The 26,516-nt window shown below is 47.5% G+C and overlaps 1 protein-coding gene across 1 annotated transcript; it reads left to right on the forward strand.

Annotated features, from left to right (window-relative positions):
- Nucleotides 1-244: 244 nt before the first annotated feature.
- On the forward strand, nucleotides 245-26,516 carry st14 (ST14 transmembrane serine protease matriptase). The gene is made up of 19 exons (XM_079739473.1): nucleotides 245-408; nucleotides 6,259-6,403; nucleotides 7,650-7,810; nucleotides 9,886-9,956; nucleotides 10,478-10,647; nucleotides 11,754-11,789; nucleotides 12,400-12,628; nucleotides 14,110-14,249; nucleotides 14,859-14,962; nucleotides 16,090-16,199; nucleotides 16,556-16,686; nucleotides 17,215-17,319; nucleotides 17,662-17,769; nucleotides 18,041-18,154; nucleotides 18,756-18,875; nucleotides 19,347-19,527; nucleotides 23,005-23,273; nucleotides 24,731-24,870; nucleotides 25,459-26,516. The coding sequence occupies exons 1-19, from the start codon at nucleotides 382-384 to the stop codon at nucleotides 25,618-25,620; spliced, it is 2,523 nt and encodes an 840-aa protein (XP_079595599.1). The 5' UTR covers nucleotides 245-381; the 3' UTR covers nucleotides 25,621-26,516.

The raw sequence follows: 26,516 nt of genomic DNA on the forward strand, positions 1-26,516 counted from the left end.
GTGCTGCATACAAAAAGGGAATACAGAAAGTATAGAGGTAAAGTTAAATTGAGTGAAGTATAAACTTCATTTTTGGATGTGGGGAAGTATGGTTGGGAGGTCTAATTTTGTAACTCATTGTGTTAAATTGATTAAGTTATCGAGCAGGTAAAAGGGTGACAGTTGCACCTATTGGTTCAGGTGGAGAGGGCGTGGTCCGGGCCGAAATGAGTGAGGAAGTATCTCCAGGGTGCATAGCCTCAAACAAACGGCACGATCCCACTGAGTCGCCCTGTGTTTCAATCGGTTCTGTTCCACGATCAACTCGAGTGGTCTTTAATTGCGGGATTAGGAAGGCGGTTCCTCAGAGTTCACATCAGGAATATTAGTGGTGGTTGAAAGATGAACTCTGCCAGATATACCAACGAGGTGAGTTGATCTTCTAATTCCCGATCGACCCAGTATAGGACTTTGGTCTATAAATAAATAAATAAAGGTTGGAAACATAAGAAGACGTTTACCGTCACACTTTTATTAACGCCTTAAACAATCTAGTGTAGGTCACTGTAAATATTTCATAAACACTTTGTGTTCATGTTTAAGAGGCAGAATGCACCGCCTAATTTATCACTTATTCAATGCGACTTTTAATTGAATGACTTTGTGGACGCGACCTATTCTCACGCCTCCAGGATACCGTCCCAGAAAATACCTAACTTTATAAGAATCTGCCCTAATCTTTTAGTATCAAAGCCTATTCCGCCAAAGGAAATCATTTACCAGATCTTTCAACGGTCGGTTTAATATTTTATATTTTGTGGGTAACTTCCTATATTTGATTTTCACCTCCACTGCTTCGCTTGCAATTAGGATTCACATGCCTACCCGTATATTGTCCATGTATTTTATCACATACAATATGGTAAACAAAGTGTTCAATATTGGGCCTTGTCTTTTTTTTAGCTCGGTTCCACAGACGACACATCCACGTCCTTCTGCTTTGTGTCCACATAGTTTTTGGGCTCGGCTTCGATGTTTTTGCGGAGTTTCAGTTTTGTAGTTTGGGTTACCATTTATCTACAGTGGGCCTATTCACGTTTGGTATTGCAATACAACGTCAAAATCATTATATAGAGCTCATCAACCCCATTATCCTACAGTGGGCAGGGCCCCTGTCCATTCAGCTTTTTCCTGACAACGCAAGGTGGACACGCACACTTGTGATGTCACTAACTGTAGTGGCTAAAAATCCCTTCTTGTGCATTTGTAAATTGCTCTAAACATATTCAGTCGATTAACCACTCTTTGACAGAAAGAACGAGATCTACGCGTGTCTACTGTTGAAACGACGGAAGAAAAAAACTGCGTTCGCTCCGTCTTTACTGAATGCCATAAAAAGATACAAAACTGTTTTACTCTTCCTCAATGCTAGGGCATAACAGCGCCCTCTATAGCAACCAATGTCCTATGCATCTCTAATAAGTATAAGCAATGAAAACAAGTACACTAAACAGTTATTAAACTAAAAAGCAAAACTATGCAAAACAATTAGTTAATCAATATAATAAACAATCACTAAATATTAATCTAAATATATAATATCTAAATCCTAATAATATCTAAGTCTAAATTACAATATGGCAAAACGGCACTAACACTAACCCTAAGGCATCACATCATTATCATTCAAGCCTTTTGGTGACCCTGACGCCCCTGAAGGTATAAACACTCTGTGCACATTGCTTTGAAACCTGCTCTTACCTCGCCGAAGGGGGGGCCTACTGGTCTTCTCTGACCCTGGCTGGATAATGCTATATCTATAAGCGCCCTGTGTGTTTGCCCTTTAGGCACATGGCTCTTCAAGGTATAATGGAGAAATGTATTTGTACTCTTTAAGGGGGCAACCTATTCTATTTGATTAAACCATGACTTCTCATTGAGGGAATGTTTCCTCACTCAAATCACACACATTCTTCGAGATTGGTTGACAAAAGTAATAAAGAGAATGACATCAACGAGGAGATCCCACTCTAAACTTGTAGACCGCCTTTTCTTCTAAACCCCTGTTTGGGTTGACTGATGGCAGTAGACCCTACCCCATGCATTTAACATAGAAACCTGGTTTTGGATGTCCAAAAGTTGAAGTCTGGATGACAATTTCATTGCGATGTACATTGCGATGGACACTTGGAAGAGAAGTCCAAAAATGAAAAGACAACATCAACACATGCTTGAATTCCAACCTTAAAGGCCAGGTAATAATTTAGTTACAACGCTGGTGACTCAGTAGGTCACGGTGGAGCTGTGCATTGGACAGTGGGAATACATTCCAGGAGGGAAATAAGTGAGTCATGTAGCAGACTAATGCTATCATGCAGTAGATATCATGCTACATGTAGCAGATGTCATGCTACATGGAGCAGGCTCATGCTACATGGAGCAGGCTCATGCTACATGGAGCAGGCTCATGCTACATGGAGTAGGCTCATGCTACATGTAGCAGATGTCATGCTACATGGAGCAGGCTCATGCTACGTGTAGCAGGTTCATGCTACATGGAGCAGGCTCATGCTACATGTAGCAGATGTCATGCTACATGGAGCAGGCTCATGCTACATGTAGCAGATGTCATGCTACATGGAGCAGGCTCATGCTACATGTAGCAGATGTCATGCTACATGGAGTAGGCTCATGCTACATTTAGCAGATGTCATGCTACATGGAGTAGGCTCATGCTACATGTAGCAGGCTCATGCTACATGGAGGCTCATGCTACATGTAGCAGGCTCATGCTACATGTAGCAGGCTCATGCTACATGGAGTAGGCTCATGCTACATGGAGTAGGCTCATGCTACATGGAGTTGGCTCATGCTACGTGTAGTAGGCTCATGCTACTTGTAGTAGACCTACTATCATGAAGTAGGAGTAATGCTATCATGGAGTAAATGTTGTTTAGTAGATCTCGACTATCGGCTACTTATTGGCAGTACACAAATTACTGACACACACAAACTCCCAAGTTGTGTGTTTCAGTTAGATTATGTAAAGAAACCTGCTCCTTATCAAGGTGTTTTGACCTTCTTAGACGCTGAAACAGCAGCTGTAACGGATAGCAACTGAACGTAAATCCGTAGTGGTTTGTCATGGCGGGCAGTGCATTCATTAGCTTTACGTTTTTAGGGGCTCCCAAATTGTCTAATAGTTACAAGTTGTCATGATCGCATCATGGTGTTTCTTTACTCCGTGAGAAAGTGTTGAGGGTGACTAATGGATGAGTGAAGTTCTGAGGTGAACACTCAGCACCTCACACTGTTCCATCAGTGAGTCACCTCACTGTGGGGAGCTGACTGTGGGGGAGCTTAACAAACGTGTTTTGTAGGATTATTGTCGATATTATTCCTATGACTTATTCCTATGAAAGCTCTATTTATTACGCTACTCTGATTTTGGATGTTTAATGTTTTATTATCTTCTGCCTCTAATTCTCTCTCTAGCTCGTGAATGCCACTCTTACTGCATTCCAATACCCATACTACCATACTATTTAGTGTGCAAGAAAAATATTCAGCATGTCCCAATACACTGTATGGAAAATTCAGTATGCCCGAAATACCAGTCTTTTGTGCTACTGTTGTGGTTGCATAGCGCAGTTTGCAAGCCAGCCTGCTTTTTGGGCTGTTCTGCCCAACAATCCTCGAAAGTCAATGGGTGGCACTACAGGTGTGCTAATCAGTGACATCACCTGTAGTATGTCCCAGGTGTGTTCATACTGTGTGCAACAGTATGTTCTTTGTAAGGGTAGCTGCAGTACGTTCTACAAGGAATAATAAAAAAAGTAGGGGATTTGAAATGCAGCCACTGACTTGTAGAAATGTGCATTGAAATAAAAACGGCACATTGCAGATTTGTATCCTCTCTCCAGGTGTGTGCCACAGCCCAGGAGTTGTCATGCTCCTTATATTGTTGCGACAGAGCAACACCCTTTGACTTTACTTTTTTACGTTCGCTAGCTGTCAAACTAGTTTGTGTCGGACACTGAAGATTTTCGTTACACAGTGAAGACGTCAACAAACTGTTACATGGATACTTACGTCTGTATTGATGAACATTGAGAACCGAAATACTTTACAGTGAAACATTAGGAATTCCAGTTGAGCATTGGGAGTTTGAATACTTTACACAGTTGAGCATTGGGAGTTTGAATACTGTACAGTTGAACATTGGCAGTTTGAATACCATACAGCTGAACATTTTGAATTGGCTTCTTTCTGGGAGTGGGAAGAGAAGGAGATGGAGAAGGAGATGAAGATGTGTGATCCTCAGTCTCACACAGTGCTCTGTGTGACTGATGTGCCGGAGTACTGTGTGAGCCTCTGGAATCAGTCCTCTCATTCCTCTCACTCTGCTCTGATTGCTGCTGGAGATTCCACTTAGAAAGCCTGTGTGTCAGAGCCGTGTGAGAACAGACCATAATAAGCAGAAGAGCTCATAATAACCAGGAGTTATCTCCCTCCGTATGTAATTGAGGCCCGTCTTGAGGGGCAGCACGCCTGACAAATAGATTTTATAACAAAGTGATCTCTAATGACCTCGGCTGCTCCTAGCTGGCTGCGGGGCCCCTCAATTTATCCTGTAATGATCACTAACTGGCCTAATATCTCTCTCACACACGCACGCACGCGCGCACAGACAGAGAGAGCGGGAGCGCATTAGTGTAGAGTTATTTGAGCACCAGTCTGCCTGTCTTAGCGGGTGACTGAACCGGTTGGGCCAGTTCTGCCCTAGCATGTTGCAGCTTGGGGCTGGGTGCAGTTCCTAACATGTCGGTTGCGTATTTTTTCTTGGACAAATACGGTGTGTAGGTAGCACTAAATGAGTCCCGCTGATCACTACAAGATCAAAGCCTTCTCCAACCGCTTCCTGTGGAAATCAAACATGCTCAGTCCAACATTATTAAGTCCATTAATTTGCAATAACTGTTCAATTAATGGGCATGATGGTTTAGACCAGTGGTTTTCAAACTGTGAGGCGCGCCTCCCCTGGGGGGCACCAGAGTTCTTCAGGGGGGGCGCGATGTGAGAAAAAAATAAACCAGAAAAAGTAACAGAAAAAACACACAGACGAAGACGCGCTGTGTTCGAAATCGTTCCCTATTCATTCACTCACTATTCCCTATATAGTGTTTATGATATAGTGCACTATATAGGGAACGAACAAACGATATTTCGGACACTACGCTGAACATTTCTAAACGTCATTTGCGTCAGTAAATGCGCCGGGTATTTGTGTGATGCTGACAGATGCCCCCATATCATGTAAACAAACCGGGCACCCACGAGTAAGCTGGAGGTCGTATTGATGTTAAATCGACGTTGATCAAGTTTTTTTAATTAATTTTGAATGTTACATTTTCTATGTTAAATCCCAAATAAATTGTTGACATTTCTAAACGAAAGCCGTAGACTCCATCATTAAATTTATTCGTTTTCGTTATTAATCAGCTTCTTCTCCTCTGGAAAAACACGACTGCATTGCATTGTGGTATACGGGAGTAACATGTAGGGAACATCGTATGTTCACTTTTTTTTTTTTTCATCGTATGTTCAAATTTTGGGTATTTAAAGTCCACTTTATAGTGCGTGAAATTTACCACTGAGAATTCGAACACCACTACAAAATGGCGAGCACCCTATATAGTGCACTATATCCGTGATAGGGAACGATTTCGAACACAGTTTAAGACGCAAACTCATTGCTCACACTACAGTTGAGGTGAACTAAAAAGGAGGCTAAACTGGCAGTTAACAGACTAAGATGTTCAAATGTATTTCAAAAACGTTAAGCAAAAACATGCTTAGATAAAGATGTTAAAATGTGTTAAGAAATGTGTTTAAAAACACACAAAGATGTTTAGAATGTTTCAAAAATATGTTCAAAATGTTTCAAAAATGTTTAAAATGTTTCAAAAAAATATGATCAGAGATGTTTAAAATGTGTAAAATACGATCAGCGATGTTGAAAATATGTTCAGAGATGTTTAAAATGTGTAAAATAATTAAAAGATCTTTCAAAACACAGGGATTTAGAAAAAAAAATTGGGGGGGGGGGGGGCTCAGCTGAAATTTGTTCTCTGAGGGGGGGCTCACTCTCTCATACTTTGAAAACCCCTGGTTTAGACTATAATGCAGTATTTTCCTAATACAAGTGTGTGTGTGTGTGTGTCACGATGCACTAACGCCTGGGTCAATCTGCGTCTCTGTCCACCTGGTCCTCTCCAGAACCACCGTGCTGAGCGGGTGGACTTCTTGACCAACCGGGAGAAGAGTCTGTCGAAGAAGAGTACGACGGGGGTGGTGATCGGCGTTCTGCTGGGCGTCCTGGTCCTAGCCGCCGTCGCCGCCTTCCTCATCTGGTTCTTCGCCTGTGAGTGGATGAGCGCCCCCTGGTGTCGGAACATGAAACCTTATACCCTGGAAACCCCCCATGTGTCTTTGGGTGTCTGGGAGTGGATGGTGTTGGTTAGGAAAGGAGACAGCGTTAGTAGTCTGTAGGAAAGGAGACAGCGTTAGTAGTCTGTAGGAAAGGAGAAAGAGTTGGTAGTCAGTAGGAAAGGAGACAGAGTTGGTAGTCTGTAGGAAAGGAGTGAGCATTGGTAGTCTGTAGGAAAGGAGTGAGCATTGGTAGCCTGTAGGAAAGGAGACGGCATCGGTAGTCTGTAGGAAAGGAGACGGCATCGGTAGTCTGTAGGAAAGGAGACGGCATCGGTAGTCTGTAGGAAAGGAGACAGCGTTGGTAGTCTGTAGGGAAGGAGACAGCATTAGTGGTCTTCTGAAAAGAGCGTCCTCATTGTGTAGTCGAGTGTGGGTTCTTACCTGTTGCAATGTGGTAGCTTCTCTAAGAAGTAACACTGAACCCCTCCATCACATCCCCTCCATCACACCCCCATCCATCACATCTCCATCCCCAGCTACGTCATCACATCCTTCCAACACATCCCCTCCATCACAGCCCCATCACTGCCCCGCCTCCATCATATCTCAATCACCAGCTCCTCAACAACATCCCCTCCGTCACAGCCCCTCCATCACTCACATACCCTCAATCCCATCCCCTCCATCACATCCCCTCCATCACATTCCCTCCATCACATTCCCTCCATCACATTCCCTCCATCACAGCCCCATCACAGCCCCGCCTCCATCACATCTCCATCACATCCCCTCCATCACATCTCCATCACATTCCCTCCATCACAGCCCCTCCATCACAGCCCCATCACAGCCCCGCCTCCATCACATCTCCATCACCATCCCCTCCATCACAGCACCTCCATCACATCCCTCCAACACATCCCCTCCATCACATCCCCTCAATCACATCCCCTCTAAACGATACACTGCAGAGAAAACAGCCATGTCAGCGGTGCTGTTTACTTGTGAGGCCGACCTACCTGGCCCGTTGCTCTGACAGCCAAACACACACCCTCTCAAAGATCTAGTTCCCAAAATGGCGAAGCTTACTGTCTCTGCTGTTCAAACCTTTTATAAACGTCCCCTTTACTGTCAAACACATACTCGCTCACAGAACATGTTCCCAAGTTGGAGCGCTCGCTTCCTTTGCTGTTCAGACATTCAAAAACGTCTCTTTCCCCGTGTGCTTCTCCCCTCAGTCAAAGACGCCACAGAAGGCGGGAAATTCAGCAAGCACCGGGCAGGAGCCGTGCAGGTGTTCAGCGGGCACCTGAAGCTGGGGAACGTGAAGTACGATCAGAAGCTGGAGAACACCAAGAGCCCGGAGTTCGGGGCCCTGGCGGATGACCTGGAGGAGATTGTGAGTTGGTTCGGTGTTCCTCTCAGATATTTCCCTACTGCCATGATTTGACTTATTTAACGTCAGATAGCAACGGTCTGTGGTGTCAGCTTAGTGCGGGGTTGAATGAGGAAGTGGTGTGTGTGGATGAGGCATAGGACACCACAATCTTAAAGGGGACATATTATGCCACCAGGTGTGAGAGTGATTAGCCTTACAAGCCGTTTTGAAAATCTGTGCTGTCTACCAGCCTACCCAGTGGACTGAAGTAAACGTTGCTATCCATCTGTCTATCCAGCACACATCTAGCTGGACATGCCCACTAGTGATGTCATATGGGGCAGATTTTCGAAACGGCTTGTCACACCTGGTGGTATAAAATGTCCCCTTTAACAAAACATGAATAACCAGAAACAACCAGAGTTCTGGGTGTGATATATGATTGTTATTTTTCTACGTTTTCTTGTAGTTGTGATGGATACGATATACAGTCATATGAAAATGTTTGGGAACCCCTCTTAGCCTGCAAAATCATTTACTCTGCTTTCACAAAAAAATGATAAAAGTGGTATGTCTTTCATATACCAGGAACATCTAAGTACTGGGGTGTTTTCCAAACAAAGATTTTTAGTGAAGCAGTATTTAGTTGTATGAAATTAAATCAAATGTGAAAAACTTGCAGTGCAAAAATATGGGTACCCTTGTGATTTTGCTGATTTGAATGCATGTAACCGCATGTAAAACTGATGACTTGAAACACCAAATTGGTTGGATTAGCTTGTTAAGCCTTGAACTTCATAGACAGGTGTGTCAAATCATGAGAAAAGGTATTTAAGGTGCCTAAATGCATTTGCACTTGTCTTTGACTCTCTGCTGAAGTGAGACAGAATGGGATAATCAAAGCATTTCTCAAAAGATCTTAAAACAAAGATAGTTCATTATCATAGTTTAGGGGAAGGCTACAAGAAGCATTGCCAAAGGTTTCAACTATAAATTTCGACTGTAGGAAATGTTGTCAGGAAATGGAAGGCCACAGGCACAGTTGCAGACAAACCCAGGTCTAACAGACCAAGACAAATACAGGAGCGGCGTAGGTGGAGGATTATGAGAATGGTCGCACACATCCCACAGATCACTTCCAAAGACCTGCGGGAACACCTGGCTGCAGATGGTGTATCTGTACATCGTTCTACAATTCAGCGCAATTTGCCCAAAGAACATCTGTAATGACGGCTGATGAGAAGGAAGTGCCCACACCACAGATATAGTCGCATGGAATATGCAAAAGCTCATTTAGACAAGCTTTGGACTGATGAGACAAAAAGAGTTATTTGGTCTATAGATATACAGATATTATTTATGGATATAAAGACACGGATGTTAATAAATGTATAATGCACACATACTCTCAAATATATACACTGTTAAAGTGTAAAATAATAATGCAGTAAACTTATTTTTAAAGTTCTTCAAACTGAACCCTATTAGAATGCAGTAGCGTTTCAACACCACTAGAGGGCAGTGCACCGGCGCTCCAAACGCGTCCGCCCCACTGGCCGCAGTGCTTCCACACCATTTCCGGTGAACAAAGAAAATAATATATTGGTTTAAAGCTTTTAAAAGCTTTGGTGTAAAGCTTTTTTAAAAGTCATAGTTCCTCTATGCCTTTTACATTATTGCATTACATTTGCTTACTTTTTAAATTATAATAGTTGATAAAACTCTATTCATATAAACTATATTTATACAAATAATTGTGTAACTTTTTCATCTGATGTATCACTTACTCTTCAAGTTCACTAGTTTTAAATACACAGTGCAGAACAGGAGGAGAGTTTGAAGCAGTAATGACTGCTGTCACACCTGTTGAACAACTGTTTTCCCAGCCCATCCGTGGTTTCAGCTACAGGCTAATCTCTTAATTGCCGTTGCCGTGGCCACATGTTTCTACGCGGCGCTCTGTTTCAAATTCACCTGCTGCACCGTTCTGCACCACAGGCAGAACGGTGGAAACACCATCCATGGGACCACCATCCATGCCACATTCTTCTCATACTGTCGCTAGGAAATACTAATCTCACATTTCTTACAAACAGATGGCGGCCACTTACAAGAAAGATCCATTCCTCGCCGAATATTACACCAAGTCTGTGATCACCGCATTCAGGTAGGTCTGTCCGCCACGGGCCAGGCACTGTCCTGAGATACTGGTCCTAAACGGATGGTCCTCCATGTGCCTTACTGTGATAGAGATGAGTGTTGTTAGATATATAGAGATAGATAGATACTTTATTCATCCCCTTGAGGAAATTCAGGTGTCCAGTAGCTCACAAAGTCTGTAAACAGACCTGTTTTGTAAATTGTCCAAACCAGTAAAAGTTAATCAAATAAGTCAATAAAAAGTGAGCAATATTGTACATAATTGAAATTGCCTATAAAAAGAGCCAGAGGTAGATGTCTGGGACGCCTACAGACATTTACTGCCCAACCTTAATATTATCATTAGACTTATGATTAGAAGTATTATTATTATGAAGGTAGTGTAATTATTGATTGTTATTCAGAAGGTTTCATGGAGGCCTAGATGTGGAGTGTTTCCTTATTTAGAAACAAAATGGCTGTCTTGATAAACGCAGAGAAGCGTCTCTTCTTGGCCTCACTCCCTGTGTCGTCCCATGTGTTTCCCAGTGAGGGCGTGGTGGCGTACCACTGGACCCAGTTCGACATCCCGCCCAGCGACCTGGAGATGCTGCCCGAGTTCACGGAGGAGCTGATCCAGGAGAAGCTCTGGACCGGAGTGCAGCAGCACGGCAGGCAGAGCCGGCAGAACATCCAGATCGAGGAGGTCACCGCCTCCTGTGAGTACAGGGGACTCGCTAGCTCTCTCGCTCACTCTGTCACTCTCTCACACACTCTCACACTCAGTTCTCACACACACACACACACACACACACACAGGCGCTCTCTCACTCCCTCACTCTCATTTACACATTCACACACTCAGTTCTCCCACTTTCAGTTCTCACGAACAAAAACAAACTCAGGCGCTCATTCATTCATTCATTAACACTCGCACACGCAATCACTCGCACTCGCTCCCTTTTTATATATGTCTTGGTCCCAGACTGGGAGCAAGGCAGTTATGATTTTCTAGTAGTTGTTGTCATCAGCCCAAATTAAATCATTAACCGTTTATCGATAAATTAAATTAGAGGTTCTGTTTCCGAAAAGAAAATATTTAGGTTCCGTTTTTAGTCAAATATCGGTTGTTTTCGTTTTTTTGTTCCTTGAATTGAATCCGAGGTTGAGACTGAATTTAGACTTTATTAAGTTGAAGAACACCGACCACTAGATAACAGCTGGTCCCAACGCTTTATGCCTTTTACCGTTTTCAAACACCCTTTGGTTCGGATCGGGGATGCACAGATTTATCGGCCGTACGTCGGTATTGGCCTATCGGAAAATAAGATGCCATTCAGCGATGGCATTGTCCGATGTTTATCGGTTGTGTCTCATCGATTTCGTCATGTGAAAGGTTATATTGGAGGTTGTTTCATACATGTCTATGGATAAATGTGTGCTCATTCAGTGATGCTGTGTTGAACAGCTGCAATGCTTTAGAACCCTTTTCTAAAAATTGATATTTCTTAGTTTCCCGGGCACAAAAGGGAGAATAAGTAACAACAAAACAACTAAATAAAATAAATAAATAAAGTAAATACCAGCCAAATTGTTATTTCAAACATTCGTATCGTATCAGCATTCCCCAATGTGCATCCCTCACTCCAAGCAGCGGGAGGAAATGGCACAGAAAAGAAATACAAAGTGCAACCCAAATATTTTAATCCCCATGCATCAAATCTTACCTCCTGCATAGCGTGGTGACATGTCCTTACCTCTCCCTCTGCATCCCTCCCCCTCCTATACGACTCCCTCCCTCCCTTCCTCTCTCCCCCGTCTCCAGACACGGATCCTCGGATGGCCAGGAATTCCAGAGCACGTGAGTGGAGCCTTCAATCACCCTGCCGCTGTAATGTTCCAGCTGGGTAGACTTCTCCACTCCCCCCCCCCCCCCCCCCCCCCCCCCCTCCCTCTCTCCTCCCATCCCTCCCCCTCCTCCTCCCCTGCCAGTCTGATACTGCCGCAGCAGTCAGAGATCGAGTTGCCAGAGCCAGCCCTCATCTCTCTCTTCCCATCCCTCAATCTCTCTCTCTTCACTCACAACTCTTCCCATCTCTCCCAGTCTTTCCCTATGTGCCAGTGATGTATAGCTCAGGTGTGATTGCTGCGACGTTAGACTCTGATTAGTATGCATTGCTTAATACAACTCCCTAGCTTTTAATTCCTCCAGTAGTTGACGCACTCTGTTTACTCCGCATGTGATGTCTCTATGTAAATACATGGCGCTGTGATTTAGCCTCCGCGCTCCGGTAGCCTGCTAGCATCGCATCACAAACAGGACCGGCGTGCCCGTAGAAGGATGCATGAGGACTTTAACTACCTTATAAAAAAGAAATTGCTGACTGGTCAAATCGAGGCGTAGCCCAAACTCATAAATACCAGTGATTGATTGACTAACCCCCCTCAACCCCCTCCTTCGCCCCTCTTAGAGGAGTGCTTCTCGCGCCTGGAGGCCACAGACGTCGTGCAGACCTTCGATTCCCCGGGCTTTCCCGTGAAATACCCGGCCAAGTCGCGCTGCCAGTGGCAGATACGCGCGCCGGAGAACCACGCCATCTCCCTCCGCTTCACCCAGTTCCACGTGGAGGACGACTGCTCCAACGACTTTGTCTCCATCTACGACTCGCTGAGCCCCGACAGCTCTCAGGCCATCACAGAGTGAGTCTTTACAGGGGGGGAGTGGTGATGAGGGCGTGGTCGCGAGGGTGTCTAGGGTTATGGGGGAACTCGGTTCCAGGCGCTCTCCTCTGTCCAGGATTTAGTCAGTGGATCAATTGGGTCGGTAGGGACTAAAGCTACAGCCCCTCCTAAAGTGTAGAGAGGATGTAGTCGATGGGACTCTATCCCAGCCCAGGTTGTGGGACGGGGCCTTTAGGATAAACTTCCGGAAGTACGTCCTGAAGTAGACTTCATAATGTTCAGCTGTGATTATGATGATGACCCAATTTAGATCAATAGCGGTGGAGTATTTTTAGATCCAAGTTATTAGTGTTTCACCAGAGGGGGAGTGTGGATCTGAAAGGCGGACGAGCGAGCTCCCCTTTGTTCTTCTGGCTGGTCCCATTGTCGCCCTAAGCCCGACTCTCCGGCTCTCCGATTGAACAAGGGGAACGGACTCACGCTCCCCGCGATCAGAGCGAGCGGACCGAGAACGCATCAGGAAGATTCCCAGAGGAAAGGCCGCAGCGAGCGCTTTGTGTGGCGCTCCGACGTGGGGAGGGACGCGTGAGATCGAGCCGCTTCTGTGTCACTGTGGAAATGTGTTTCCACTTCATTCATCTCACTGCATCCGTGATCACATCTTCCTCCTCCTCTTCTTCTGTGGTCGGCCCCGGTGTCTTGACGCCGGCAGGGGTCCCGGCGTGTGTCCCCGTTTTGTGGTTCACTTTTTGGGCCGCTGTGTGTTGTCAGTTCAGTGGAGGAAGGAAGTAAATAAAAAAGACCCCCTCTTGAAATCCCATCAGGGCTGCCAACCTGCTGCTGTCTGATAGGAGGGGAGGGAGGGAGGCTGGAGGGGAGCGACGGGAGGGAGGGAGGGAGGGAGGGAGGGACAGGCGGCTGTAGGGAGGGAGGCGGGTGAGAGGGGAGGGATGGAGGGAGTGAGGGAGGAATGAGTGGATGGAGGGAGGAGAGGCAGGAGGGGGGAGAGGGAGTCGTGAGGAGCGGCAGGGGGGAGGGACAGGAGACGGGAGACAGGAGGGTGGGGAGGGGAGTCTAGGGGGAGGGAGTTAGGGAGGGGAGGGAGGGAGCTTGTCTCTCTCCCTAGTGCTGCATGACTAGCTGCTGCAAGGCAATTTCAAGCCCCTTCGCCAAACACAAACACGGGTTACCAGGCGACGCACACGGTTTCATATTGTTGTTGAGCGTTCCGCCTTATTCAAGGTGACACAGGGTTTATGAAAGCCCTAATGTAATAGTTCGTAACGACGTTATCCCCGCGCAGGTAGATGTATCGCTCACCGAACTTTGAGCTAATTTACCCGTTTGACTTTGAAACTCTCAGCCAATCGCTTTCTGCCCCCGGCGAGAGAGTTCCTCTCTGTTAACCCCTTCATCTGCCGAGCTCCAAACAAATGTTTTCTCCGACCGTTTGAAGCCAAGCTGAAGCCTTGTTTCATCTCCTCCCGCCCGTCTCCCAGGAAGTGTGGTCAGAGACCTCCCAGCAACCCTCTCCAGGTGGTCTCCTCCAGCAACATCCTGCTGGTCAACCTCATCACCGACAGCTTGGTCCAGAGGCCCGGCTTCAGTGCTCAGTACAGCCTGATACCCATAACCACACGTAATGCAGCCGCACGCACGCACGCATGGCCAACGAACAAACTCACGCACGCACACACGTACGCACGCACGCACACACGCATGCACGCATGGCCAACGAACAAACTCACGCACACACGTACGCATGCCAGACGTATGGCCAACGAACGAACAAACACACGTACGCACGCACGCATGTATGCACGCACGTACGCATGGCAAATGCAGGTGCTCTCGCACGCATGTATTCACGCACGCAAGCAAGCATGTTCTCACACAAGTACCCCCACAGGCACACTCACGCCCAACCTGCACACACTCGGCCAACCTTCTGACACACACACACACGCACGCACACACACACACACACACACACACGCGCACACGCCCAACACACACGCACACACATACACACGTCCAACACACGCCCTGGCCAACACACACACACACAACGGAGTCTGCCCACCCAGTACCACATCTTACTGCGGCGCCTCCCAGCGATGTATTGTGTTTATGGCCTCTCCCGTCACCATGGTGACATGTAGCTCATTATTCAGCACCCCTCCCTCCCCCCCGCCCACCCGCCGGCCCACCGCCCAATTTAAAAAGGTGTCATATTTTATTTTCTCAGCCAAAAGCTGCGGAGGCCTGCTCACGGACGTCCAGGGTGAGTTCAGCTCCCCCCACCATCCCAGCTTCTACCCCCCCGCCCTGGACTGCAAGTGGACCATTCAGGTTTGGCCCACTTCTCCTCGCCTCTTCCTCATCCTCATCCTCTTCCTCCTCCTCCTCAGCCTGCCAGCAGAGGAAGAGAGCGAGAGAGAGGGAGGGAGCCAGGGATGGATAGAGAGGGACGGGGAGAGACAGAGAGGGAGACTGGGAAAGAGGGAGGCAGAGAGAGAGTGGGAGGAAGGGAGGGAGACGGGGATAGAGGGAGACAGAGAGGGAGAGGGAGCCAGGGATAGAGAGGGAGGGAGACGGGGATAGATAGATAGAGAGGGACGGGGATAGAGAGGGAGGGAGACGGGGATAGGGAGAGAGTGCTGAGACAGCACTGCTGAAGCCAAGCTGCTCAGCACCTCCTCTATCTTTATCTGTCAGCCTGCCTCCTCCTCACCCTCTCCCTCACCTCCTCTCCCTTTCATCTTCTCCCTTTCCTCCTCTTCTTCCTCTCCTCCTCTCCTCCCTGTCCTCCTCTCCCTCTCCTCCTCCTCTCCCTGTCCTCCTCCTCCCCCTCCTCCTCCTCCTCCTCCTCCTCCTCCTCTGCTGCTGGTGTTTCTGCCGTGGCCAGAGCCATGCTGCAGTGCTCTGTTTTCACTTCCGTCAGCTTTTCTCTGTCTCTCTCTGTCTCCCTCCCTCTCTCTCTCACCCCATGTCAGAACGTGGCGGTGGTGGTGGCTTTTTTCATTCAATTGAACACATGCGTTTAACACATGTGTCCATGTGACATGTCTGTGCGCATGTGCGGTGTACACTCCTTTCAGACTGGTTGAGGAGAACACGCACATGTTTCATGATTTGTTAAGGTGTGGATGTGAGTAGATGTGCACGGTTTAGGATGTGAGAAGATGTGCATGGGTAAGGACATGAGAATATATTCATGGTTTAGGAAGTGAGTAGATGTGCATGGTTTAGGATGTGAGAAGATGTCCACGGGTTAGGATATGAGAAGATGTGCATGGTTTAGGATGTGAGAAGACGTGCATGTTCAGGGATGTGAGAAGGCATGCGTGCTTTAGGATGTGAGAATGTGTTTTCGGATGTGTCATGACGTGCATGTTTCAGGATGTGAGGAGAGGCGTTTCTGGATGTGTTTCAACGTGCTTCTGGATGTGAGCAGGCGTTCCCATTTGTTCTCCTAGGTCACGGCTGGGAAGAAGGTGCGTGTGAAGTTCAACATGTTCCGGATGAAGGAGCCGGGGGTGGATGTGCGCGAGTGTCACAAGGACTACGTGGAGGTGATGGGCCGCAAGTAAGTGTGTGTGTGTGTGTGTGTGTGTGTGTGTGTGTGTGTGTGTGTGTGTGTGTGTGTGTGTGTGTGTGTGTGTGTGTGTGTGTGTGTGTGTGTGTGTGTGTGTGTGTGTGTGTGTGTGTTCGGCTTAACTCCTGAGTTAAAGTGGGTCGCCTTGTAACCGGAGGGTTGCTAGTTCGATCCCCGACTCCTCCTAGCCGAGCGTCGAGGTGTCAGTGACCGAGACACCTCACCCTAACTGCTCTCGACGAGCTGGCTGTCGCTGTGTGTGGTCGACTCCGCCGTTAGTGTGTGTGTATGAACCGTCGTGTGCTGCTCTTGGTAAAAGCCTGTGCTAAACGTAAAACATGTCCCAGGTACTGCGGAGAGATGTCCTCCTTGGCTCTGACCAGCACCACCAACAAGATGGAGGTCTCCTTCCACTCGGACGAGTCATACACGGACAAGGGATTCATCGCCACCTACCATGCTTTCAACCCCAAGGACCGTGAGTTCACAGCACAGTTCCCCCCCCCCCGCCTCAACCCCCCCTCACCACCACAGCCATAGCTCACGGGCTTGTAATGTCCCCCACGTGAAATATGTGTTGGAACTGGGGAGGAGGAGATGGTGGATGGTGCTGGGGAAAGAAAGAGAGAGAGAGCGAGAGAGAGACCCAGAGACAGACAAAGGATTGAGGGTGCGTGGGAGAGAGGGAGAGTAAACAGTCAGATTAAGCTGTCCACAGACTGCAGTGCGATGACACTGTCTAATCACCAGTGAGCCTATCAACGGGCCTGCCTGTGTCAGTCAGGCCCACTTGGGTTCCCTCGCCCCCTGCCCCGTCTGATCTAAATGGTTTGTAATTGCCCCGATCAACAGGGACACGCAAATGGCTGCATGACTGATGGGGACATATTTAGGTTGTCACTCTCAGTTCACACCCCCGCCACCCCATCACCTCCCTCTCTCCGTCCGTCCGTCTCCATCCCCCTCCCCTCATCTCTTTCCTGTCCTTAATTGTTGTTGCGACCAGCTTGCCCCGGCCAGTTCGCCTGTGCGGTCGGAATCTGCATCGCCAAAGACCTAAAGTGTGACGGCTGGAACGACTGTGGTGACATGAGTGATGAGATGGAATGCAGTAAGCACTGACTCACTCACTCACTCACTCACTCACTCACTCACTCACTCACTCACTCACTCACTCACTCTCACACATACTCACTCTCACACATACTCACTCTCACTCACTCACTCACTCACTCACTCACTCTCACACATACTCACTCTCACACATACTCACTCTCACACATACTCTCTCTCACTCTCACACTCACTCACTCTCTCACTCACTCACTCACTCACTCGCTCTCATACACACACGCACCCCTACACACCCTAGTCTTTCTACACTGCTGTGTGTACTTCCTTCATTTGAAGGATTCCTCTGAATGATTGGACCAACTCTAACTTGCCCCCCCAGAGTGCGAGAAGGACCAGTTCGCCTGTGACAACGGCATGTGCAAACCCAACTACTGGGTGTGTGACCGCGTCAACGACTGTGGGGATGACAGTGACGAAAAGCAGTGCAGTAAGTGACTCCTGTCCGTTCAGTCTCACTCCTGTCTCTTTTTTGGTCGCCTGTCTCTCTCAGATCTCTCTCCAGTCTCTCATCGCTAATGCTAAGCTAATAGTGTTAACATAAAAGGTGCATCATGTGCAGACATTACCTCATCAGTAATGGAACCATGTGCCTCTTAATCACACTCGCGCACAAATACACACACAAACACATTTGTTTGTGTGGTTACTTTTCAGCATGATTAACCATCGTGTGTGTGTGTGTGTGTGTGTGTTCCCAGGCTGTGGCGACAACGAGTGGCGGTGTGGTGACGGAACGTGTGTCCCAAAGGACGTGGTTTGTGACACCAGAAAGGACTGTGAGGACGGCAGCGATGAGGCCTCCTGCAAAGTTTGTACGTTTCCACAAGCTAACTTCTGTATGGGTAGCTAGCTGGGCTACTCTCTATGGGTAGCTAGCTGGGCTACTCTCTATGGGTAGCTAGCTGGGCTACTCTTTATGGCTAGCTAGCTTACCTTCTCTCTATGGCTAGCTAGCTTACCTTCTCTCTAAGGGTAGCTAGCTGAGCTACCCTCTATGGGTTGCTAGCTGACCTAGTCTCTGTTGTTAGTTAGTTTAGCTTTGCTCTCTGGGAAACTAGCTGAGATATGCTCTATGGGTGGTCAGCTGAGCTACTCTGTACAACATTGCTCCCTCTTGCCTGAAAATAGGACAGTTTGCCATCCCTACATTCTAAAGTTTGGCTTGATTTATTGTTCTCCCTCTTTTGCACACCAATTCTCTCTCTAAAACATAAGACACTCTATCAGTACTTTTTTCTGTAAATGAACATATCAATGTTATGATATGATATGTATGTTCATTCAATGAAGCCTCCTTCACCACGAAGCGATCAACTGACCCCGCAGCAGTTCACCAGTCGGCTGCCATCTTGCTCCAAAAAGTAGAAGTTACTCTGTGCTGAGTCTTCTACCCCCCCCTCCTCTCCCCCCCAGCCCCCGGGATCTGTTCAGAGTACAGCTTTAAGTGTAAGGACAACAGCTGTGTGAACAAGGTGAACGCAGAGTGCGACCGGGTCGCCGACTGCTCTGATGAAAGCGACGAGAAGAACTGTGGTAAGACAATCACCTTGCCATTTTCTCTCTCCCCCTCTCTCCCTCCTGACTGCCGTGCTTCTAGCGTCACCTCGTCTGGTTGGAAGCTGAATGTGAGCGCAGTTTGAGAAAGTGTGAGCTCCTCTGCTCGATTTCTAGAAAGTTCTGGTGGCCCCGGGCCGTGCCAGGGCTGTTTTACTTATTCCTCTTTCACTCTTGACAACTCTGACACTTTCTTTGGTTTCGCTTTTCCGTTCACGCCGCAGGGTCTTGACTGTTTTTATTTTGGTCTGTCTGTCTGTCTCTCCCCTCTCCTTATACCTCTCCCTATTCATCTCCCTCTCTCTCCCCTCTGCCTCTGCCTCTTACCCTCGCTCACCCCCTCTCCTTCTTCTCTCTCTCTCTCTCTCCCCTCTGCCTCTGCCTCTTGCCCTCGCTCACCCCCTCTCCTTCTTCTTCTCTCTCTCTCTCTCCCTCTCCCGCCCTGGGCAGACTGTGGAATCAGACCCTACAAGCTGAACCGCATCGTGGGGGGGCAGAACGCAGAGCTAGGGGAGTGGCCCTGGCAGGTGAGCCTCCACTTCATGACCAGGGGTCACGTGTGCGGAGCGTCCATAATCTCCGACCGCTGGCTGCTGTCGGCGGCCCACTGCTTCAAGACCACCAGTCCAGAGTGAGTCCAATGAGAACACGAAAACAACACACCATTCACTACACACTGCTTCAAGACCACCAGTCCAGAGTGAGTCCAATGAGAACACTAAAACAACACACCATTCACTACACACTGCTTCAAGACCACCAGTCCAGAGTGAGTCCAACGTCAACACTATGATAACACACTGTTTACTACACACCTTCTGGAGCACCAATCCAGAGTGGGTCCAACGTCCACATTATGATAACACACTGTTTACTACACACCTTCTGGATCACCAGTCCAGTGTGAGCCCAACGTCAACACTATGATAACACCCATCAGTACACACACTGCACTGTTCACCACACACACTCCTAGACCTCCAGCCCATAGTGAGTCCAACATACAAGGGCGTAGGAACCGGGGGGGACGGAGGGGACGTGTCCCCTCCAATATTGGAGACAGGCGCATCTGTCCCACCTAAAAATTATACCGGGGGAGAAAAATATTTTATTATATTTTGAAAGCGCAACACAACGTCTTGTCACCGCTTCTTATTCTAAAAAACTGGATGTTTGAGCGTGCAATTAAAGAATTGATTTGATATTTATCAGTTCATTACTGCCATTCAAAATGTGTTTTCCTTTACATTTACAAATGTATCTTTTTAGTAGAATAAAATATATTCGTGAATTTTTTCAGTGTAGTTAATTTATGTCATATTTCTGTTCAAACCATTAACGGATCTGTCAGGTTTCCGATATGTGTCCCCCCTGAATGTTAAACTCATTCCTACGCCCCTGCCAACATAAACACTATCATAACAGACTCTTCACTTCACACTGTTCCTGGACCTCCAGCCTAGCCTGGGTATAACCATGCTGCCTTGCGCGCAATTTCATTTCGCGCTGCTAGGCACGACGTCTATGCAATGACGACGTCTATGCGACACACCCATCGTCTTCTTCCTCATCGAATTTCTGTCGCTCTACATACGTCATCTGGTATATTTGATACGATTGGCTATGAGCTACGTACAGACTCATATGATAGACATTTGTAGCGCCCAATAAACGGCTCCGGGCAATCGTAAACCTCGCCTCAAATACAAGAAAAAGAATGTGTGGTTCCCAGACCTCTTCTCAATGTAGATTGAGATTTACATTTACATTTACATTTAGGGCATTTAGCAGACGCTTTTATCCAAAGCGACTTACAATAAGTGCATTTGTTACAATAAGTACATTTGTCATAAGAAGTGAAACGATATATCGCTGTCGGTACAGTAAAGACGTTCATAGAACCAAGTGCAAGTATTACAATCGCTAGGCTAACCCATTCCCCGTGTAAAGCAGCGATAGCAGCTACTGTAGATGCTACACAATTAAGTACCTTGAATAAGTGCAATGTACAAGTGCCAGGACGTACAACATTCAATGGTGGCTGTGCATTGGTTTCTATGCAGAGTCGAGATGAACTCTGAACAGGTGAGTTTTGAGTCTTTTGCGGAAGCTGTTGAGCGACTCTGCGGTCCTGACATCGGTAGGGAGCTCGTTCCACCACTGAGGTCCCAAAACAGAGAAAAGTTGTGACTTTGCTGATCGACCTTTGCTTGCTCTTAGCGATGGCGGTACCAGACGTCCAGCTGAGGTAGTTGAGCGGAGGGATCGAGCTGGGGTGTGTGGCTTTACTAATGCTTGGAGGTAGGCAGGGGCAGTTCCATCGACTGCCTTGTATGCCAGTACCATCATCTTGAATCTGATGCGAGCTATTACAGGGAGCCAGTGGAGAGATGAGGTCTGGCGTTAGCCAGGCTACCTCCAGCCCTTAGTCAGTCCAATGTGAACACTATGATAACACACTGTTCACTACACACACTGCACCGTTCAGTACACACAGTTTCTTGACCACCAGAACACTATCATTACACATTGTTCACTAAATACTGTTCACTACACTCTGTTCATTACACACCATTCAGTACACACAGTTTCTTGACCACCAGAACACTATCATTACACTCTGTTCACTACACTCTGTTTATTACACACCATTCAGTACACACTGTTTCTGGACCACCAGAACACTATCATTACACACCATTCACTACACACTGTTGCTGGAGCTCCAGAACTTTATGATAACAAACCATTCACTACACACTGCACCATTCACTGCAACACAACAGCACAATAGCGTCATTCGCTGTGATTTAGTCAAACGCGTGTGGTTTATTTGTTTGCACGGAGAACAAGCTGTGCTCTCTATTGTTCTATTATTCATCGCATTATTATTCATTATCCCACGATCTGATTATGCAGGATCCTTTTTATCTATTTAAAAAGATTCTGTGGGGAGGAAAATAATAATATTTTGCACAGCAGCGGACCATTTATGTGCAAATGACACATCTGAAAACGAGCCCCCGACGAACAACCTAATTAAAAATAAGATTTAGGCGAGGGGGTCTTCCGTGTGTAGGTGTAGTTCGCGTAGTGGCCTGTAGGTGGAGCACTAGCTCTGTCTGACCTCGTTCTCCTTCGAACACAACCCAGCTCGGAATCAGAGAGGCAACGCTAGAAAGCATTTCATCAGCTGGGCTTTTCACCAGTGCTGGTGCCGTTAGGTCGGTGGAAAATGTTTTAGTATTGCTCAAATATATGTAATATGTATAATACTAACATCATTATATGGGGTTTAACATGACATGTATCTGAATTCGCTGTAACTTTGGATTAAAGCGCCTGCTGGATTAACTAGTAATACACAGTAGCGCCTCTGGATATAGACCTGCATGTGGGTTGGGAACATGTGCAGGAACATGTTTCCACACACGTGTTGATTACTAAAATGCGGCACGGTACCCAGTCTGGTCTTGGCCTATCAAACCTCACTCTCGTCGTACCTAGTGATGATTGGTTCTATCATACCTCTCCCTAGTGCTGATTGGTCCTTTCGTACCTCTCCCTAGTGCTGATTGGTCCTTTCGTACCTCACCCTAGTGCTGATTGCTCAGGAGGTAGAGCGGGTTGCTTTGTGAATGGAAGGTTGCTAGTTCGATCCCCGGCTCCTCCTAGCTGTCGAGGTGTCCCTGAGCAAGGCACCTCACCTGACTGCTCCCGACAAGCTGGCCGTCGCCTTGCATGGTTGAGTCCGCCGTCGGTGTGTGATTGTGTGTAGGAATGGTTGTAAGTTGCGTTGGATAAAAGTGTCGGCAAAATCCCCTAAATGTAAATGCTGATTGGTTGTGTAGCATTTGAACAATTCTGGAGAGACTAACATGGAGCTGGCCCCAGAGAACCAGATGGTCTCTATAGGCTGGTGGGCCCAGTGCCACAGATTCACACCGGCAACCTCAACACCATGCACACGCCACAACACCACGCACACACCAAACATGAACAGAGAGTGAATGGGGAGACCACTTGATTCACCTCAACCCCCCCTCCACTCTTCCCCGCCTCACCCCCCTTCTCCCCCGCCTCCCCCCTCGCCCCCCCTCGTCCACAGGAACCACATTCCGACCAACTGGCAGACCTACAGCGGCATGCAGGACCAGGCCAAGCAGGCCGGGGTGGAGCGGCGGGCCCTGAAGACCATCGTCAGCCACCCAAACTACAACTCCATGACCTACGACTACGACATCGCCCTGCTGGAGCTCAGCGAGCCGCTGGCGTTCAGCAACACCATCCACCCCGTGTGCCTGCCCGCCCGCTCCCACGTATTCCCCCCCGGCCTCCCCTGCTGGGTCACCGGCTGGGGCACGCTGAGGGAGGGAGGTAACAGAGCGGCCCGTGCACCCACTTATATCTATAGTATAGAGAGATGGATCTATACATGCACCCATTTATATTTATAGTATAGACAGATGGATCTATACATGCACCCATTTATATCTATAGTATAGAGAGATGGATCTATACATGCACCCATTTATATCTATAGTATAGAGAGATGGATCTATACATGCACCCATTTATATCTATAGTATAGAGAGATGGATCTATACATGCACCCATTTATATTTATAGTATAGACAGATGGATCTATACATGCACCCATTTATATCTATAGTATAGAGAGATGGATCTATACATGCACTGATCTATAGATATAGAGAGATAGATCTATGCATGGACCCATTTATATCTATAGATATAGAGAGATGGATCTTTACATGCACTGATCTATAGATATAGAGAGATGGATCTATACATAGAGCCATTTATAGCTACACAAAGATGGAGATGTATCTATCTATAGATATAGAGAAATATCTATATACACCTATTTATGTAGATAGTTGTATCCATATACAAATATGGAGATATATCTATACACAGATCAATCAGTATGAAATGGATCAATACAGATAGATTAATCAATCCAAAGATGGATACGATACATATAGATAGAGACATTGATTGTGTTCTTATTGTGTGTGTGGTGTTTGTATGTTTTGTTTAGTTGCTATGAGTGAACAGCATTTTGTTTAATTCCTATTTGTTTCCTTCTCAGTGGTGTACATTTGTAATATAATAACACCATATTATAGTATATCATAAATGTGGGGATAGTATAAGGCCCACCTCTTTTCATCTTCTCATGAAGAACTATCATCCTCTTCATCATCTTATCTGCTCATCCCCTGATGCTCCCTCCAACCTTCAGTCCAAATCATCCCTCTCTCCCATCATCACATCTCCCCCTTCAGTCCATCTCTCCCCCATCATAACACATCTTCTCCCTCTCATCTCTCTCCCCCATCATAACACATCTCCCTCACATCTCTCCCCCCCCCCCCCCCCCCTCGCTCTAATCACCTCCATCATGTTCAGGCCCCTCCCCCCTGGGACGCCACTTACCCCTTCATTAGGCGACTGCTAATCCTGCCCATTAGCTCCTTTGATGTTCGGGGAGAACAGAGAGGTCATGTGACTCCACCAGTGACCCCCTTTCAATTCCTGGAACTCACTCACTCACTCACTCACTCTGTCTGTGAATCACTCACTCACTCACTCACTCACTCACTCTCTGTGTCTCACTCTCTCTTTCACTCAGTCTGTCTCTATCTGTTTCTGTCTGTCTCTCTGTCCCTCTCTGTTTCTGTCCGTCTGTCTGTCTCTGTTTCAATGCCCTCTGTCTGGCTCTCTAGTTCTGTATGTCCGTCTCTGTTTCTGTTGGTCCGTATCTTTATTTATTTCTGTCTGTCTCTCTCTCGTCGCCCCCACTACAGCCATGCGTATTTCCCAGCTGCTCCAGAAGGCAGAGGTGAAGATCATCAACGACACGGTGTGCAACGTGGTGACGGAGGGCCAGGTCACCTCCAGGATGCTCTGCAGCGGCTTCCTGTCTGGAGGGGTCGACGCCTGCCAGGTGAGACTGCACCCTAGCCCCGCCCCTAACCCCACCCTTCTCTGGACACACCTTCTGATAGCGGCATGTCGGCTGGCCTCATGTCTTGAAGCTGAACTGAACTCATACCGTTTTCTCTCTCTCTCTCTGTCTGTCTGTCTCTCTCTCCCCGTCTCTCTCCCTCCCCTTCTCTCTCTCCCCGTCTCTCCCTCTCCCCGTCTCTCTCTCCCTCTCCCCGTCTCTCTCTCTCTTTCTCTCCCCGTCTCTCTCTCGCTGCCCGTCTCTCTCCCTCTCCCCGTCTCTCTCCCTCTCCCCGTCTCTCTCTCCCCGTCTCTCTCCCTCCCCTTCTCTCTCTCCCCGTCTCTCCCTCTCCCCGTCTCTCTCTCTCTTTCTCTCCCCGTCTCTCTCTCTCTTTCTCTCCCCGTCTCTCTCTCTCTTTCTCTCCCCGTCTTTCTCTCTCTCCCCGTCTCTCTCCCTCTCCCCGTCTCTCTCTCTCCCCTCTCTCTCCCTCTCCCCGTCTCTCTCTATCTCTCTCTCCCCGTCTCTCTCTCTCTCTCTGTGTCTGTGTGTGTCTCTCTCTCTGTCTGTCCCTCTCTCTCCATTCCCCAGGGGGACTCCGGCGGGCCCCTGGTGTGTTTCGAGGAGAGTGGGAAGTGGTTCCAGTCAGGCATCGTGAGCTGGGGGGAGGGCTGCGCGCGCCGCAACAAGCCCGGCGTGTACACCCGCGTCACCAAGCTGAGGGACTGGATCACCAACACGACCGGGGTGTGACCCCCCCCATGTGGGCAGACCCCGGGGGGCTCCAGACCCGTCCCTCCGGACCAGTCTCAACACGGTCTAATCATCCAATCAGGGACGTGGGGGCTTCTCGACCGAAAGAACACTTTGATTAGGCTTCCAAACCCCCCATTGAGACTTTGTTCTAGCCATTAGCTTGCCATGCTTTGGACATTTTCTCTTATTTTGAACAAAGACAAAGATGGTCAGCCAACCAAACCTGAATGCCTTATCTGTCCATGCTTGGCTATTTTTTTAACTTGTGTTTTTCTATTTATGACATGATTCGACTCCATTCAGTGTGGACTGGTCCCATCAGGTATCCCACACTGGCCCACCCACGGATCCCAGTGATGTCTGGGATCAGAGTCGGGATGCACTGCTGGGCGCTGCGATTCCTGTCTGCACGCGGAGCTCTGACCGGGGGTCCCCATCATCTTATGAGATGCCAAAGACATTGATAGGGTTGTTTTTTCCCTTTTATTTATTCTCTTCCTTTTTATTTGTTGTTTTTCATGCCAAATTTTTAATCAGAGATTTTAGCCATATTTGATTGAATATGATTTTACTCATATTTTACCATGGATGTAATTAATATATGAATATTGAAATATCAATACTCCGGTATTGTGAGGAAGCATTGTGTAGGGGACCTTTGTGTATAAATGTGGATTGTCTAACGCGACATGACGGCACCTTGTGTTGTGAGTACGCAGGTTAAGGGGCCTTCTTCCAACATGACTATTGTTTATTTGTTTATTTGTTTGTTTTTTCCCAGGGATGAATTTTAATGGCTTCCAGTGTGTTTCTATGTGTAATGTTTTAATACGAGCCGATTTAATGAGAATAAACGAGCAGGATCAGAATGTTAAGTGGCCTCTAATTAGACG

Source organism: Pollachius pollachius (assembly GCF_949987615.1).
Source record: "Pollachius pollachius genome assembly, chromosome: 1".
NCBI lineage: Eukaryota > Metazoa > Chordata > Actinopteri > Gadiformes > Gadidae > Pollachius > Pollachius pollachius.

What these genes read in the sequence shown, in the direction of transcription:
- st14 (XM_079739473.1), top strand. Translation starts at nt 382, where the DNA reads ATGAACTCTGCCAGATATACCAACGAG. An exon ending in AAGCGACGAGAAGAACTGTG is followed by an intron (nt 18,876 to 19,346) that starts GTAAGACAATCA and finishes CGCCCTGGGCAG; the next exon opens with ACTGTGGAATCAGACCCTAC. An exon ending in GGGCACGCTGAGGGAGGGAG is followed by an intron (nt 23,274 to 24,730) that starts GTAACAGAGCGG and finishes CCCCCACTACAG; the next exon opens with CCATGCGTATTTCCCAGCTG.